The 17,611-nt window shown below is 48.9% G+C and overlaps 3 protein-coding genes and 1 long non-coding RNA gene across 7 annotated transcripts in view; 2 read left to right on the top strand and 2 right to left on the bottom strand.

The window, feature by feature from the left end:
- Positions 1 to 530: 530 nt before the first annotated feature.
- On the bottom strand, positions 531 to 4,325 carry GATC (glutamyl-tRNA amidotransferase subunit C). Its single transcript, XM_068911883.1, has 4 exons — positions 4,230 to 4,325; positions 2,161 to 2,327; positions 1,252 to 1,355; positions 531 to 842 (listed from the first exon to the last, which is right to left on the bottom strand). The coding sequence occupies exons 1-4, from the start codon at positions 4,323 to 4,325 to the stop codon at positions 787 to 789; spliced, it is 423 nt and encodes a 140-aa protein (XP_068767984.1). The 3' UTR covers positions 531 to 786.
- Positions 4,322 to 5,514, top strand: TRIAP1 (TP53 regulated inhibitor of apoptosis 1). Its single transcript, XM_068911882.1, has 2 exons — positions 4,322 to 4,583; positions 4,874 to 5,514. Exons 1-2 carry the CDS (start codon positions 4,437 to 4,439, stop codon positions 4,955 to 4,957), a joined length of 231 nt encoding a protein of 76 aa, XP_068767983.1. The 5' UTR covers positions 4,322 to 4,436; the 3' UTR covers positions 4,958 to 5,514.
- A 2,797-nt stretch (positions 5,515 to 8,311) lies between these two features.
- On the bottom strand, positions 8,312 to 9,839 carry COX6A1 (cytochrome c oxidase subunit 6A1). Its single transcript, XM_068911879.1, has 3 exons — positions 9,594 to 9,839; positions 9,162 to 9,301; positions 8,312 to 8,568 (listed from the first exon to the last, which is right to left on the bottom strand). Exons 1-3 carry the CDS (start codon positions 9,694 to 9,696, stop codon positions 8,482 to 8,484), a joined length of 330 nt encoding a protein of 109 aa, XP_068767980.1. The 5' UTR covers positions 9,697 to 9,839; the 3' UTR covers positions 8,312 to 8,481.
- The window catches only part of LOC104152219 (uncharacterized), a 47,101-nt gene continuing 39,264 nt past the window's right edge, over positions 9,775 to 17,611 (top strand). For 2 of the 4 annotated variants that reach the window (XR_011135213.1, XR_011135212.1), the window contains exons 1-4: positions 9,877 to 10,965; positions 11,707 to 11,807; positions 12,031 to 12,251; positions 13,660 to 13,839. This is a non-coding gene — a long non-coding RNA (uncharacterized lncRNA). The other 2 variants (XR_011135214.1, XR_011135216.1) reach the window with 2 other exon arrangements.

The following is a 17,611-nucleotide window of genomic DNA, read 5'->3' as shown; positions in this document are numbered from 1 at the left end:
CAGAATTTGAGCTACTGGTATGTAACTCTTGCTTGAGAGTTTGGCGTCTCCTTAGTGTGAAGGATGGCTCTATTTTTTTGTAGCTTGCCACTGGCAGTTAAAATCCTAATGGGCAGACTCCATCCTTTACCTGTCTGGCTAGGCTGACATCATAGCATCTTACACGTTTGTTCTCATCTTCCTCTCCAAGAGCTGAACCTCTGCTCTTGCAGGTGATTGTTAACGAGGTATTTCTCAAATGCCCTCGCCAAATGTTTTGTAAAGTCTTTCTCTGTAGACCTTGAATACCAGAATGTGAACAAAGCAACTGCCACCTTTATGGAAATCTCAATCTGGTTATTTATGCATTGGTCATAGGCTCCAGTTGTTCATTCCTCATTCATGCTGGGAAAGGGCTGTTGGTAAGGATACAGTGCAAATATTTGGGTTTTATTGTATGTTTGTCAGGAAAAAAAAGTGTTTTGTTTCTTTTTTAATTATCACACTTAACGTTCTCTTTAAAACCTTTAAGCCATTCGGCATCTTAAAGATTAACATGGACACATGGACACGCTTTAATAAATAAAAGCACAAAGGACATTTGTCTAGATTTCATGCTGCCTTTCAGCTTCATGAACAGTGAATATATTTCAATAGCAAGATAATTTACAGAAGGAAGGTGTAAAAATGTGGTAGTACAAGTGCTCTTTTGATAAAAATATCCACTAGAGTATTTCAGCTGTGGCTGCACAAACCCTTGTTTTCCCAAATAAACTACTGAAATGGCGTTCTGGTTCTTGGCTTTCATTAAGATCCCTGCAGAAAAGTGTCTCTTTCTTCTAACTTTGGTAAAGGGATGTTACCTGATAGGAAACAAACAAACAAAAAAAAAAAGGTGTGAGACCAGCTGTAAGTTACCTTCCGGGTAGTACAAATTAACACAAATGTGCCCCTCCAGTTTATTCTGAATACGTACAGGCAACTTGCACGTCCTGAGCAAAAAAGTTTTGTCTGACTTCCTGCAAATGAAGGAAGGTCTATATGCGCACTATCTTTAGGGTAAGATTTCTGTACTCCTTTTGGACCAATAGATTTAAGTGTGTCTTCATAGACGGCTACAGATATTATTTCCCTATTTTAATACATTCTTATTACTGCCTAGTATTTCTGAAAGTAAATTCAGTTGTGTGTGGGGGGGTACATTGCTCAGGTTAATTCAAGCAAAAGGTAGTTCAAGCAAAATTAAGAGGTTTTTTATAAACAAGACAGTACCTGGTGGGGCTACAAAATATTCCTCTATTTTTTCTCTGGCATTTTTCAGCAGCTCCTTTGTGCAGTTGCCTTCTGTAACATCATCTTCTCTGAGATACAGACACCTGAAGAACAAAGAGTAGTAGCCTGTCTTTAAACTACAAAGTACAAAGGCTAGCACAGAAGTTGCGTGCAAGCACCATGGATCTGTTTTTTTTTTCACATCTCCATTATCTTTTAATGTTTCTGTTCAATAAGCTGTTGACATGTTAAGAAGTTCTTCCTTAAAGACGACTGGCAAATGAGTGAACAGTCGCAGCCTTGTTCCTGTCAGAAAAACTTAGTCTGTCAGGCTTTGAATATACCTAAACAATCACTAAACCGACAGTGAAACCTTGAAAACATCCCACGCCTCTTGACTTGGTGGTAGCTTTAGTATGGAGCTGGCCATACAGAGGCAAGTACGTCAGAGGACGTACATGTAGGACTGCATGTTTGCATGTAGGATTACTGGCAGCACAACTTTGTAAAAAGCTGAGCTAAACATGCCCTGTTAGGTTGTTACTAAAGTACAAAGCATTGAGTATCTCTAAAGCTGTTTTCAGTCTCAAGCAAGCAGACCAACAAGTACTAGGACACTTTGAAGCAACTTCAAAAGCTGTTGCCAGACACTGGGGGAACAGCACGTGCAGGTCCTTCAGGATAAATAGCAAGACAGCGCTAAAGGATTGGAGTGCATCTTTGCTGTGCTAACGTGTTAAGCTTGTGGGCACTAATCTGGCCTCTTTCTTCCGCACACCACCGCATTAAAGGCTTTCTGTAAGCAAAGGGGCCAAATGTATAGCTAGGATATTTCTGGAAAAAAGTTTTCAGAGCAAATACTTTGACAAATGAATAGTTCAAAGCAGGCCACTAACAGTGATTCCTCACCTGTCTTCTAGTACTGAATCCATTGGTTGTATTCCCTCTGTGTTTACCTCATGAAGCTGATCAGCAAACTGGATTGCTTTCTGCAGCCGCTCTACGCCCTCTGCGTTGCGGAAATCAACGAGCGCTAGGTGCTCCAAGTGATCCAGCACGGCCACCGTTACTGTTTCCTGTAAGAAAAGACACAGTCCCTTGCTTGGATCCTGGGAATAGGCTGCCACAGACGGATGGAAAAACGGGCAAAGATGAGTCAGTTCCAGATACTGTCGCTAACATCTTTGCTATGGAACAAGCTTTTCTTGTTTAGAAAATAACTGAGTTTACTTCTGTTAGAACATCTTGATTTCTTTTATTCCTTTCCCTTTCTGATGAAGTCACAGATCAGAATGGAAAATTGACTTTAATCAAGCCAGTCCTTCCTCCTTCTCCCCGTCACTGTCTGTGTAGCAGAGGACAAGCGGAAGAACTGGCACTTGTAAAGCTAATTCGGAGAGCCGTGGGGGAGAGCTGGCGAGGGGGCTCCAGGCCTGCGTGCTGCAGCTGGTTCTCCTCTCCACAAGCCCAGAGCCTCGTCGCACAGGGCTCGCCTCCCGACTGCGACAAAGAGCTGTTCCTGTGGACTTCAGCGCAGCTGTGACACTCCACAGCCACTGAAGATCTACCTGCGTGTGTCGCAGCAACCAGGGAGCTGTCGGCACCCTGCACACACGAGGTAAATGGATCTGTCTGCAGGGTGCCGTGAGTGCGGACACGCCGATTCCAGCTCTGCGAACTGAGGACGGGCTGTCCCGGGTGTCGGGGACAGCGGCTGTCTGGGGATGGCATCAGTGCCGGGTGTCGGGGCCGGGCTGTCCCGGGTGTCGGGGATGGCATCAGTGCCGGGTGTCGGGGCCGGGCTGTCCCAGGGTGTCGGGGACAGCGGCTGTCTGGGGATGGCATCAGTGCCGGGTGTCGGGGCCGGGCTGTCCCGGGGTGTCGGGGACAGCGGCTGTCTGGGGATGGCATCAGTGCCGGGTGCTGGGGCCGGGCTGTCCCGGGTGTCGGGGATGGCATCAGTGCCGGGTGTCAGGGCTGGGCTGTCCCAGGGTGTCGGGGACAGCGGCTGTCTGGGGATGGCATCAGTGATGGGTGCTGGGGCCGGGCTGTCCCGGGTGTCGGGGATGGCATCAGTGCCGGGTGTTGGGGCTGGGCTGTCCCGGGTGTCGGGGACAGCGGCTGTCTGGGGATGGCATCAGTGCCGGGTGCCGGGGCCGGGCTGTCCTGGGTGTCGGGGATGGCATCAGTGCTGGGTGTCGGGGCTGGGCTGTCCCGGGTGTCGGGGACAGCGGCTGTCTGGGGATGGCATCAGTGCCGGGGCCGGGCTGTCCCGGGTGTCGGGGCCGGGCTGTCCCGGGTGTCGGGGACAGCGGCTGTCTGGGGATGGCATCAGTGCCGGGTGCCGGGGCCGGGCTGTCCCGGGTGTCGGGGATGGCATCAGTGCCGGGTGCCGGGGCCGGGCTGTCCTGGGTGTCGGGGATGGCATCAGTGCTGGGTGTCGGGGCTGGGCTGTCCCGGGTGTCGGGGACAGCGGCTGTCTGGGGATGGCATCAGTGCCGGGGCCGGGCTGTCCCGGGTGTCGGGGACAGCGGCTGTCTGGGGATGGCATCAGTGCCGGGTGTCGGGGCCGGGCTGTCCTGGGTGTCGGGGATGGCATCAGTGCCGGGTGTCGGGGCCGGGCTGTCCTGGGTGTCGGGGATGGCATCAGTGCCGGGTGTCGGGGCCGGGCTGTCCTGGGTGTCGGGGATGGCATCAGTGCCGGGTGTCGGGGCCGGGCTGTCCCGGGTGTTGGGGATGGCATCAGTGCCGGGTGTCGGGGCCGGGCTGTCCCAGGGTGTCGGGGACAGCGGCTGTCTGGGGATGGCATCAGTGCCGGGTGCCGGGGCCGGGCTGTCCCGGGTGCCGGGGCCGGGCTGTCCCGGGTGTCGGGGCCGGGCTGTCCCGGGTGCCGGGGCTGTGCCGGGGGACAGCAGCTGTGCCGGTGCCGGGGGCCCCGCCCCGCCCCGCGCGCCCCGGCGCCTCGCGCGCCGCCGTACCTGCGGGAGCCGCCGCCCCTCCCGCGCGCCGCCGCCGTGCGCCGCCCTCGGCCCCGGCCCCGCCCGCAGCAGCCGCAGCGCGCGCAGCGCCCGCATCGCCGCCGCCGGAAGCGCCCGCGCCGCGTCACCCGGCGGCACTTGCGGCGCGCGGGAAGCGCGTCACGACGGCGGCGGGGGGCGGGGGGGTCGCGGGGTGCCGCCGCCATCATGAACAGCGTGGGCGAGGCCTGCACGGAGCTGAAGCGCGAGTACGACCAGTGCTTCAACCGCTGGTTCGCCGAGACCTTCCTCAAGGGCGAGCGCGCCGCCGACCCCTGCGGGCAGCTCTTCCGCCGCTACCAGCTCTGCGTGCAGGTGCGCGCCCGGCCCGGCGCCTCCCTCCCGTCCCCTCCGCAGCCGGTGCCGGCCGTCCCTGTCCTCCTGGCGAGGCTCGTCCGCGCCGGTTAGCGCGGCGCTCGCCGCCCCTTCCTGCGGCGGGCTCGAGGTCGCAGCCCAGCGCTGCTTCCCCGCGCCTCTTCGAGCACCTTTAGTATTACAGCTTTGTCCCGAGCCGTCCCAGCCTACTAATCCTTAGGTCTTGCTTTGTCCCAGACAACACATCATTTAGCGCGGTAAAGGTGCGTGTTTGTTTTTCTTCTCCCCAGAAAGCAATCAAGGAGAAGGACATACCCATTGAAGGCCTGGAATTCATGGGCCCAAGCAAAGGGAAAACGGAGAACTCCTCTTGACTTCAGCTCTTCCCGTGGAGTCACTAACATGAGCCTTTGGACTAAGGAACCTAACCACACAAAAAGACTAGATGCCACCTGGAAAAGGCCTTTGTTAAGCTGCTTTCTCTGTGTAGCCTTTTAGGAAGCAAGTACTCTGCTCTGCTTGTAAAAACACCACCACCACCACCCCGGATCACGTGGTAATTACTGCCCCCTTTTCGATGAATGTTGGTGGTGACTCAGCATCTAACTGTGAAAAGCCTTTTTAACTAACTTCCTATGTGAATGTACTCTGTAATGGGAGAATGCCTGTTAGGATGGGTTGAGTTACTGATCTGTAACCGATTTCTCTTGCTTATTTATATAACACGTCAGAACATTTAAAAAGAGCATGAAGGCGATTGGTTTACTTTGTCTCATCTCTGTGCTGCTGACTTGTGGAGAAAGGGGCTTGGTTGATATCCTGGATGCTGAGGGGCTACCACGTTGCTTTGTATCGATGCCAGAGATGTTATAAAAGCACTTATGCTCCGTGTGCAATATCCTAGCTAAAATAAATATTGATAACCAGGCTATATTTTGTTCTAGTAGATAGCTGTCCAGTAGAATCTGAGTATGACCTCAAAGAGATAGAGATATCTTCAGCAGAGACAGCCTGCTGAAGAGGAGCCTTTGATTGTGGAGGGTACTCCCCAGCCTTTTCCGAGGTACTGAAACAATCTGCAACTTGAATTTTCTTTCCTTTCATGTTGTCTGTCCCTGCAGGAAAACTGCAGCGCAGACCTGGCCGTCGTTCTACACGCTCTCCCACCAAGCCCCGGGTTGGCCATGATCATTGTTACACTTTTGCTCGGGGTAGCTGGAAGCGTGTATTGAATGAGGGCAACATTGGATTGAAGCTTGGCAGCTGATATGGTTAAAGCTCCAGCTGCCTGTCCTGCCTCTTGGGGCCGCCTCACCTGCTCGCAAAGCTGCTCCCGAACCACGTGTAGTTCGCACCTAGTAAAGCAAATTAAAATTGTTACCTCTTTGTCTCAATATGCTGTCTCGTAAACTACAGAAACAGATTAAGTTATTAATTCTGTAGTGGCAGTGACTGTGAAAGGGTGAGATGGCCGGCTAACTCATCAGATATCCCAGCTGAACGTGGTGTAGGTACATTAACTCCTTTGTGTAACACGACAATGACACTGGTTTTTGGTTTTCCTAAAACAGTTGCCTGAAATTGTCTGCCTTTGAATGGCAGTAGAAGGGCTGAGGAGGCTTCTCTCTGGAAAGAATGGAAGGTTCCTGATGACAGGTGTTTCCTTACGTGGTTGTGAAGAAGTCATCAGGAACTAGCCTTTTCTTCTCTCCAAATCCGTTTTCTAATTCCTCTGTCCCGAGACATTCAATGACAGAGCTTCGCTCCTCCTTGCAGGTACTAGGAAAATGAAGGTGTTCGGAAGAGGGGTGAGGGATCCAGACCGGGACCCACCCTGTCTCATCCAGGAGCCCTCAGAGCCTTGTGGCAGGGGAGATCTCCACTGATCCTCATATAGGGACGGGCTAAAGCTGTCCTCTCCTAGAACACCAGTACAGGTGAGGGAGTTAAAAAAAATCATTCTGAGCTGGGAATAAAAGAGAGAAGTCAGCTTTGTAATTCTGTTGGAAAAAAGATGAGCTTCATTCTTAGCTTTTTAAGGACTACCTGAGACATGGTTCAAAGCCTTTACTTTAAAACAAACAAAAAAAAATCACACAAAATAATTCATTTGCAGTTCTCAAACACAGTAGCTGGCTTGTCTGCGCTGCAGGTCCTAAGTAACGATTTCACATGCTTAAAATTAGCTTAGGATTTGTGCTGCATATCAGAAACTGCAGCATAGTGGGGCCTTCGTTCCCTGTGCCTTCAGCGATGGCCTAAACATAGCAGCTGTTGCGTGCTGTCTGCTCTATAGTCTGGTTTCAGCACACTCCCTTCTCAGGTGCGTTAGGCAGGTAGCTCAATAGGCTGTACAGTGATTATATGAAGCACTTAACAGCTTGTTCTGTGACACTTAAAAATTGCTGGGTCACTCAGGTATAAATAAAATTAGCTTTCTCTTATGGGAAATATGCTAGGGGAACATTCTATTCTATTAGAATAATATTCTATTTTATTCTATATTCTATTCTAAATAGCGTTTTGGGGACTGTCAAGTGTGAAACTTTTTTTTAAAGGAGTAACCTATACAACCACTTCACTTTTCCGTAATCATTTTCATACAGGAATAAATGTACTGTTATTTGGGCAGTTAACTTTACAAAAAACTAAGCCCATTAGTGCCTTGTTCTGTGCTTTTAATACAGAAGAATTTTAAAGTCATCCTACTGTAGTGTTCTGTTGAGCTACGTAGATGAAATAAATTATACTGAAACATGGGAAAAGGTGTCCTGCGGTGCCCACTTTAGAGCTTCTTACATTTAGCTCATTTACTCTCCATCACTCCTTTCAGCAGCAGGATGCCAAGTCAGCTGTGGTAGTCTTCCTTGGGGAAAAATTATGATAATAATTACAGCTAAGACATAAGTTCTCTCTGCGTTCTGCCATGCAAAAGAATATGGAAGTTGCAGAGGGAATAGGAAAACAGTTGACTTGTTGAGAGGAAACTCTTCAAAATTAATGCTGTATTGGGACAGGCAGAGAGCTTTAGACTTGGCTACTGACTTTGGAAAATAAAGTTATAGTCTCTCCTTGAAACGTTAAACTTTAACCTGCAGAGCCGAGTTGCTTCTCAGTGACACAGTGCATATTACAAAGATGCAGTGGAGCAAAAAGTGTGTTTTCATTTGCAAAGGCCGTAAGAGAGACTTTTGTACAATTAAACCACAACTATGCTCTTTGTAAAGCTGTGAGTAACTTATGTGCACTGCTTATAGCATACGAGGAAACTCCAGAGCTAGAGATTAATACTGTGAAATTGCACAGAGCTTAATTACACACCTTTGACTGCCGCCGCCTCCTGTCTCAGAACACGCTGGGTGAGAGACAGTTGCCTTGATGACTGTGTTAATAACATTTTTTTTTATTGCTGTAGTTGATTACACAGAATTTGCTTCAGTATACACTGAATTTTAATCTAGAGTGTTAGCCTAAAAACTGTTCATTTTAATGTGAGCTATGTGTTTACAGTGATCAGGTAGACCAGGCATCATGCATTATTTGCTTTCATACTCATGACAAACATATTGATTGCTAACATCAGTATTATCAGGTACAGCAGCAGGTGTAACACTCAGTCATTCAAAGCCCTTTGCTACTGCGCTATTGCTTGTGGGGGAGTGTCACCGTTTTAAGCAGAATAAACTTCTAAGGATTCACAGACTAACAAAAAAAAGTCAGATCCTGAATTCAAGTTAGGAGTTTTTATTTAAAGGACCTCTACGCAAGCACATAACAGAGGTCGCGACACCATTCGACTTGATAGTAGAAGGAATGCAGAGTTTCTTAAACGATGGTTCCCATACAACATTCTGGTCCAAATGCAGAAGGAGCCAAAGTTGTGGCTATGGTCAAGATCTTAGTTTTCGTCTTCATAACCAGTTGGGAGAGCATTAACATGGGGATTGTGGAATAGACTTTTGTTCCCATCACCCCAGGGGAAAGGCTGTTGAAAGAAGAAAGAAAATACGCCATTGGCAGCTAATGGAAGGCTCTACTACAGCACAGGAGATTAACTCTTGCAGCAGGAAATAGACTCAAACATCTCCCAGCTTGAAAGGCTGGTGAAATAAGCAAGCTAACATCTGCTTTCCAGGTTGTACAAAGAGCAAGGTGGAAAACAGTCTCCGTTAGCTGGTGACAGCTGTCTCTAGACAATAAGGTCATTGCCAGGACATCAAAGATCAATACTGTCAGGACCCTTGTTTTGGGAATCTGGGATCATAGGATCAGCTCTATTAGCCTCTGTATTTGTGTAAGGTAACTAAAGCAGCTCTGTGGCTGAAGCGTTTTCAGTGACGCCCCAGCAGGATTACTCTGGGGAAGCAAAAGGCTAGTTCTAGACCTGCAAAGGCGATGGGTACTTCAGCTCAGCTGTGAGACCCTCCGTTGCTGTCTCAGAAACAAAGTTAAAATCATGCCTATGTATGCAGCACCTCACTTTGTAGGTAAGAAAGCCACAGAAGCTGTAGTAACCTCAGATGAAGCTCTGCAGTCACAGGAAATAAGAAGGTCTTTGAACAGAGCACTGGAACATACCTTGGTCCTGATCCGGAGGTGAGCATAAGGAATAAACTCGGGTCTTTCATGCTCGTGCTGTCCTTTTAAGTAGCAGTTCAGCATGCAGACACCAACTCCAGGAAGAGCAACCACGAAGGTCAAGAGCTTCCACAGGCGGGCTAGTAAGCGAGAAGACAAATTGCCCGAATTAGAGCAGCAGCAGCAATCAAGATTTCCGCGGAGGCCGCCCCAAGAGCATGCCGAGCGCGCTCGTGCAGCCGCTAGGAACGACAGGGGCTGCTGAGTCCCCGAGCCGGGCGCGGGGCTCCGAGCGGGCGAGCCGGGGCCGCCGCGCCGCTTCCGACCGCCAGCGGGGGCTGCCCGCTGCCGCGCAGAGGGCGGCGCCCGCCAAGGGCAACGGTGCCTCGGCCGCGGCGCCGGGCTGCGCCCCCGCCCCGGGGGCCCCGTTACCTCCGCCGGGCTCGTGGGCCGCGGCCGACATGCGGCGCCCCGGCAAGGAGCGCGGGGCGGCGGCGCCGAGCAGCAGCCGGGAGACCCTGGCGAGCGCCGCCATCCCCTCTGCCTCGGCGGCGCCCAGCGGAACCGGAACCCACGGCGGCCCGCAGGGGACACACCAGCTGCGCAAGGACGGCCCGCCCGCGCGTGCGCGCTGGCGCGCCTACCTCGCGCCTGACCTTGAGCCGCGGCGGGCCGGGCCGCCTTGCTGCGCATGCGCTGTCCCTGGTCTAGGCCGCTCAGTCGGGGGGAGGGAGGGGGAAGGGAGAAACCGTTAGTCGCGTGACGTCCGTCGCGCCGGGTGGGCGAGGGGGCTCCGGCGCCCCGGCGCCATTTTGGCACTGAGGCGCGGCGGCTGCTCCCGTGTGGGCGATGTCGCAGCTCTGGGGCCGGGCCGGGCCGGGCCGCCGGGAGGGTGTAGTGGAGCGCTGGGGGTGTCTGGAGCCACGAGAAGTCTGGAAGGGCTCGTGGAGCTGGTGTAGAGGCGGGGGGCAGCAGCGACGGGGTGGGAACGTAGGAACTCCTGGAAGGAGATTGCAGGCGGGCACCAGGGACTGTCAGGATGAGGCACGGCGAGGGGCAAAACCAACGAGTGCCTGTGGCCGCTGACAGTGGTTTTGTGCTGGCTTATTCTGCACTTTGAAGTGCAGCAATGGATGGGAGCAGCGACCACACTGTTCTCTAGAGCAGAAGGAGGAAAGGCATCGATATCTGGCACCATGTGCAGAGAAAGACTAAGGGAAGAAAGTTTCCCAATGTTGATGTCCGTAGCTGAGGTTCAGAGACTGTGTATCTTCGGTACAGATGACTTAGGAGTCAGGCTGGTATCCTGGGTAGAATTTCCTGTCAATGGAGTAATTACAGTGCTGTATTTGCATTTGTTTTATATGGCAGCAGAGAATGGCCGTTGCATTCATTGACAGCACTTTTTCACATTAGGGACCAGTCTCATCACTGGGATATGGAAACTTTCCATCATGGCAGTAAAAAGATGTTTGGCATAAATGAAATGCATTTTTGTAACCACTGATGTGTCTTTAATTATGTAGATTCCTGGGAGAATTCTGCTGAAATAAAAACCACCTCAGTTGAATAGACACAAGATCTCCAGAAGAACTGTTCATTGTAATTAATTTGCAAGTGTCTGGATCCTGTTTTTATAATAACTTTTTATTGGAGTCTGATCGTTGCCTGTTTGACCTTTGGTAGAAGCCATGTAGGTGGAGAGTACATTTTCAAATGCTCATCAACTCTGAAGTAAAAGAAGAGGACTCCTGTACTGGCTGTACAGACAGAAACAAAGAAAGTAAAGAAACGGGACCTGAAGGTAAGGACAGTGGCAAGGTCTGGTCTGTGAGGGAACGATGACGGAGGAAGTGCATTTTCCATCCTCACAAGGTATGTTCATTTGTGGAAGAGGAGAAAGTGGTTCTGCTATCTGATGAGATAGGCACCTGTGAAAGATGACAAAGAGCAGAAGGAAAGCCCAAGAGCTCGGTTTGGATAGCCAGATCTCCTGGGTTGGGGTTATGATATTACCCATTGCTGCTCTGGCTATGTGTAGTATAGGCCCAGTTCAATGCAGTTCCACAAAACTGATCACCTTTTCTGTGGTAAGACCTTTGTGGCATGGCTAGGTTGCTGTTCCAACATGGTCATAGGCGGTAGGAAGCTGTGTTTGCTGCTGGGAAGTAAGTATGTTTTCATTCTGTTCACTGGGAGGGCTTGAATCTTACTGTGTAACATACAGAAATGGTGAGAGGTCTGGCATCTTGGAAGGCTGTTGTGAAACATATCTTGGTATAAAAATATTGCCCAGTTAAGTTTGCTATATCTTTGCAGTGTAAAATGCTAATAAATACTTTGGTATTTGATAGTGTCTTATTTTTTACATCAGGATTACCTCTTCCACTGATCCACCTTCATATTCTTTCATGTAATATATCATTTCAAGATCACTCCTCTTTCTGTACTGAAAGAAAAACAGATATTCCTTGGTGGCATTGTGCGTATCTTCCTACAGAACTGTTCTCCTAATATCTGCATCCATCTGATGCATTTTTTACAGTACAGACCTGAAACCACTGCAGCTCACCATGCGTGTGCATGCTTGCTTTGTTGAATGGAGTTTGGAGTAATTACATGGTGCAGTTCTTGTCCACATTGGAGGTGAATTTTGCCTTCTTCACCTACACTGTTTAGATTTCAGGCTTGTGAGGCGTATAATACCAGGCTTTAAAAAAGAAATTAGAATGTGACTTATCTTGTGAGCAGAAATTGTAAGAAGTATTTTTGAAGTGATGAAACCAAGCTTAAGTTCTCTATATTAAAGCAAATTACAGCGCTGATTTAATAGCAAGAACCATATAAACAAAATCACTCTTGTTTACAGCAAAAAAGCCTGTAAGCAAACAGCAGACATTAACACTTCCGAAGGTGACCATGCAGTTAAGAGCAAAGGAGGAAGCAGAGAAAACAAAAAAGGATCAGCAAAACAAGTAGCAAACTGCTGTCTAGGATGAGGAAAGAAGTATAAAGTGGGACTCAAAAATCTTTTGAGAGCTGTGCTGCCACAGTAGCCTCGGAAGACAACATGCAAGGGCTCAGCAGGAGGTGAGAGCAGGCAAGGCATGCTTCTTCCAAACTCTTCCTGACACCAACAGTGTGCTCCGACACCTCTGACAGTCTTGAAAATGCTCTTCCACCACAGAGTCACTTTGTAGTGGCAACTCTTCTAGCACTCTGCTGCCCCAGATCAGAAGTCCCTTGTGGGCACTTCTTCCACCCTTGGAGCTCCAAGGGACAAGTGGAGAGCAAATAAAAATGGGGGTTCGGGTTGGTCCTGAGCCTGAGTACACTGGCAGTTTTGTTACAGTCTACGAGTTACGCTGGTTTAAAATGAGACTTTCACAGGCTTTATCGTCCCAAAAGGTGCAATTAACATGTGTGTTAGCTACGTCAAGAGGCTGACGGGGCTGATTCACCTCTTCTTTATATGTGGTGTAAGTTAGGAGTGACTGCTGAAATACACAAAAGATTCCACCTGATACATCTCTTCTAACTGAGAGAAGACAAGCTGATATTTGAAGAAAAGTAGCTATTTTAAAAAGAGAATTTTGAGGAATGTTTTGATATAATTGTATAAAATATGCTGTAACTGTGCAATATGTAATGGTTATTATCACTGTCATGATTGCATTCATCCTGAGAGCAGAGCAAAAATCTTTATAAAGGTGTAGGAAAGTATCAGTGAATGAGGAGTGTCAACTGTACCGCTGCCACAGTAGCTCTGCCTGGATGATTGACACATGGTGTGGGCCCTTCCTTTTGGACTCACTGATATGCACTATTGCCTTACGTGAGAGATGCAACATGAGTTTTTCCAGAACAGACCTATGTGAGGGCCTATCAGTTGATTTAGAAACTAGCTCAGCACCTCTCGAAATCTGGTCCTAAATCCAACATTTGGAGGAAGTTTCAACAAGTACATTTTCCAAAAAGACCCGCCGTCCTGGGAGCCTTTACCTTTAGAGTGCAGAAATGCTACAAAGTTTGCTCTGCAGTACGGGCGGGGGGGGGTAAAAAAGGTACTGAGGTCACTTCCAGACAGCTGGTTTCAGTGAGGGGGTGGGCCACGTGGAGGTCAGGCCCACAACTCTTATAATCCAACTTGGATATCCAGCAACTGTCTCTGGTTGGATATGCAGTAGTGACGTACAGCGTCGGATTTGAATGCTCTATATCACTGCTCGGTTGAGCAAAAATGTGAATGGCTGCAGTCAGCTGGTGTTCAGTACAGGTGGAGTTGACTCTTCAACCTGAAGAAAAATGTTTGTAACACAGATCTTGGAAGTATATGTACTAAGCACAGAAATGCTTAGGCAGGAGGCCTTAGCGTTCAGGTTACAGTCCGAAAAGTTAGCAAGTTCTGCAATAGCTGTGCAATAGCCACTGTAATTCAGAATCAAATGACGTTTTCAGAACATTTGTTTTTCACCTTTCTTTTTCTTATTTTTCCTAGTCGCAGTGGTGGATAGTGGGGAGAAGAGGACATGGATAACCACATAAATCACTGCAGAGATGTGATTTATAAAAGCCCTCTGATACCCTCAACTGGGACTGAAGGCTCTCTCAGGGCAGTGCCGGTCTGGTCCGCCTGGTGGCAAACTGCATTCACTGGAAGCGCTTCTCCATGTAGAAGGTTTGGAAACAGCAAGTGTACTCACAAGCAACGCTGGGATTTCAAAGTGCAATCTCATGTTTGTGCAGTTGCAAGTTTTCAGAGACCTGCTCATCCCTCTAGAATAGCAACATTTCCTCCATCAGATATCGATGGGGGCAGTGTCTTAACAAATGCAGAGATGGTGCTGCCGAGACAGCGCCTGTGTCTCAAACTTCTCAGAGTTTCGGGGGGATGCTTCATCTTCTCCCTGTAGTCCTGAAACTGCCGAAATCAATATTCTGCCATCTGTAAATCCTTTGTTCCCCTTTTCACCATGGCTTTATCAGCTTTGTAAGCGAAGGAGGGAGGGGGAAAAGGGCATTCAGAGAGCCATTGTCCCTTCTCTGGGGAATGATCTGGAAGCACTATGCAAATCTTTATTTGAAGACCCTGGGAACTGGGGGAGGGCTTTAGCTGCGAGCTCTGTAGGAGGGGAGCTCTGTATCCCTGCTCACGCACTGCTGCCTGCTGCAAGTAGCTGGGAAGAGTTGTTTAGAACTGGCAGAAGAGGCATTTTGCACTTTGTGCACTTCTATGAGGCTTTGCGCTCCTTACACCTCCTGCTTTGTGCATTTTTCTGCCTGCCCCTTCTAAATTCTTGCGTGAGAATTGGATAGGGGAGAGATTTCAGAGCTGTGTTTAGTAATTATGAAATCAGAGCAGCGGAGTGTGCACCCCTCTAGCCTCCCTGCTTTGCACACTTCCAGGCTTTGCCTGGAAGTCTCCCACCAAGCTGTCACGCAGCTCCACCAGTGCTAGCGTAAGTGCCAGTACGTATAGCCTGGCTGCTGGCATGAACCTAGGCCACAGACACAGACAGTTTCAGTAAGCAAATGATTCAGCTCCTCAGGAGTGATGGGGTAAAATAGTTGGGAGTTCTCAAATTATAGCACTGCAGCCAAGTCTTAAAAAGCCTCCTCTTATCGGGGCAAAGACTCACAGTCCAGTACGTGCTTTATGAAACCCTGCAGTCTGTCCTGGCTTGGCTCAGAGCTCTGCATCACCTGTTTTGTATTAGGACAGGGTCACACTAGCTGCCAGTTTCCTGGAAACTGTGTAGGGTCCTTCTTAGGCCTCATGGAAAGGGAAATATCCTGGCTGCATAGGCACATGGGTGAACAAGACAGTGGGGGAGGGAGCATGCAGATTCACATCTGGGCATTTTTGTCCTGACAAGCTCCTGTAAAGGCAGCCGCAGTCGTTCTGATTTTCTGACCTTCGTTTTCTCTCATAGCAGTAGTCCCACTGTTTACTTTGCAAACTCTGGGGCTGTTCTGTTTTCCAACAAACTGTAAAAATGACTTCAAACAATGACAGCCCTGGAAAGCCCAACACTGTTTTCTCTCCTGGGCCACTGAGAAGATGATGCCTCTTACAACTCTTGTTTTCAAAGTTACAGGAATACATGCCATGAGACCTATTTCTCCATTACCTTCCACCTTATATCCAAAGCAGTGTAAAACGCTACCATTTTGATCTGCTAGTGCTACTTTAGTCCTTTGCAGATCGAAAAGACTGTATCCCAAGCATATATATGCATGAGTATATACACGAGGTCTAAATCATTTTTTTCCAGTGTAAATCTAGAGTGACTCAGCTGACTTTGGTGAGCATGCCCTGGAACTGTACTAGCTAGAAATTAGTCTGTATGTGCCCTCTTGCTCCTGCAAGTGCTCCTGCTACCTGTGCACAATCACACATCCCTGTAGATGCTTTTCCAAGTACAGTTGTTTGCATGCACGCTGGTGCACGAATGCATGTTCTTCTCACCCACTCGTCACATATGCATGCAGACACACGCGCGCGCGCACACACACGCACACACACGCGTTCTCAGTGCACACATCCATTCCCTTTCTCTCATACACATTTGCACACATACACAGACCTTTTTGAAAGCTCCTGTTTTCAGAAAGGTTTTATTTATAGGTCCTGCCTGGTTGTGAATGTGAAAGGGAGAAAGCCCCTCAGAGGGTTCCTTTCATGTGTAAATCAGCCTGGGCTGAGAGCTTTGGGGTCACTGAGAGGAGGATTTCACTCTTAATTACTCAGAGAGAAAGCAGGCAGGGGACTTTCTCAAACTAATAATGTTGTTCTCTGCTGGGGAAAGCAGCTTGAGATGCCGGAGTTTCTCTTGCATCAGACGTCGGGCTCTGATTCGCAGGCCTCTGCCAGCAGCAGGGTTGATGTGTATGTGGCGCTTGGAAGAAACACGATCAGCTTCCAAATTGGCTTACTCACATATTGGGGATGATAACGTTCGTTCTCATAACTGGGTGTTCTTTGGAGGCCAGTGGAGGAGCTGAGCTAGTTTGATTGACTTTATACCACTTTTATTGAAAAATTATGTTAGTCTGTGCTGCACATACTTGTGACTGCATCTGAGGACCACAAAATTCTTCCAGACATACCTGAAAGCTCCCAGTTCTCTGCAAAGTAGAAAAATGTTATTGTCTAGAGGTTAGTCCAATGAGCAAGGCTCTGAACTTGGACTTAAAAACAGCACTGAATTCCCAGTTTGGCCACACAATGCCTTTGTGACCTTTGACAAGAGGTTGGCTACCCTGTTCCTAGCTGTGGAAAGGGGCATAATGTCTCCAGAATGGGAACGTTAAGAACACAAGCCAGGATTGTGATACTCTCGGTAATAAGGCTGTGAGAGCGCTGAGATAAATAGGGGTGATAAGCATATCTGAAGAGCTATGGCTTTTTTTTTTTTTTTGAATGCACTACCAGCACATAGGTTCCTGTGCTGATGTATCATTATCACCTTTGTTTCATTGATATTTTCAAAACTGACTTCAGAAGTCTCCTGCAAAGACAGGAATACTCAGGGCACGAGCCACCCAGTTCTGTACAGGAATCGTAGGACCTGCTTGTGCAACCACGCATTAATATGAAGTACAGCCACAAAGTGCAGCTGTCGGCAGTTGCAGAGAAGAGATCCACTGTGTTGTTCAGTGTGCGTGCACACACAAGCAAGTGTATTTTTTAACGTTGGTTGGCTCGGTTAAAACTACATCCTTTCATTTGAATGTTGTTTTCACATGGCCTCCGCTTTTTTAGTTAAGAAATAAACGCTGCAAGGGCTGACAAATTTCAAGCTATTCAGAAACAGCCCCACTGAAGCCCTGATACAATGTTCTTGAAGTTACGTTACTTAAGCTTGCCTGGGAAGGCTGAGGTTTTTGTCTGGGACCACCTGTTTGAGGAAGGTAGCAGTAGCGGTGGGTCGGAGCCATCAGCAGATGAGGTCAGCACTCTGAAGTGTCTGCAGAGGTCAGAGAGAAATGAATGGGTCATTTCTCTTGCAAATGAAGAGCAGCAGCCTGGAGCAGCCTTAGCAGAGCCCAGCATGTGGGTCCAGGCTGTTCCTTTTATGAGCTGATGGAAATGGGGCCCGAACGGACTTCCCTGATGGGGTTCTGTCACAGCCTTTGTTGTCACAGCCTCCCACAGCATGCACCAGGCAGGGAATATGGATTCGGGGTTATCCTGGCTATCCGCACAGAGTCAAGAGAATAAGGGCTTTACAGCTGCATAGAAGACACTGTATCCTTATTGCCATTCCACAAGGAGAACCTTGCTTTAAGATGTAGAACACATGTTTTTGTCTGCCTTAGTGCTCCTTTTTACCCAACACTCATTAAAGTGAGTAAATCCAAGGGCTCTCTTAAAATAATGCATATAACTGAGTAGCGAGGATTAAGAAGCCTGGATTCGAGTCTTGATTCTGATGGTAAATTGTCAG

This window comes from Struthio camelus, chromosome 17 (genome assembly GCF_040807025.1).
Source record: "Struthio camelus isolate bStrCam1 chromosome 17, bStrCam1.hap1, whole genome shotgun sequence".
Lineage (NCBI taxonomy): Eukaryota > Metazoa > Chordata > Aves > Struthioniformes > Struthionidae > Struthio > Struthio camelus.
The sequence above is the reverse complement of the archived record's forward strand: the minus strand, read 5'-3'. Positions and strand labels throughout refer to the sequence as shown.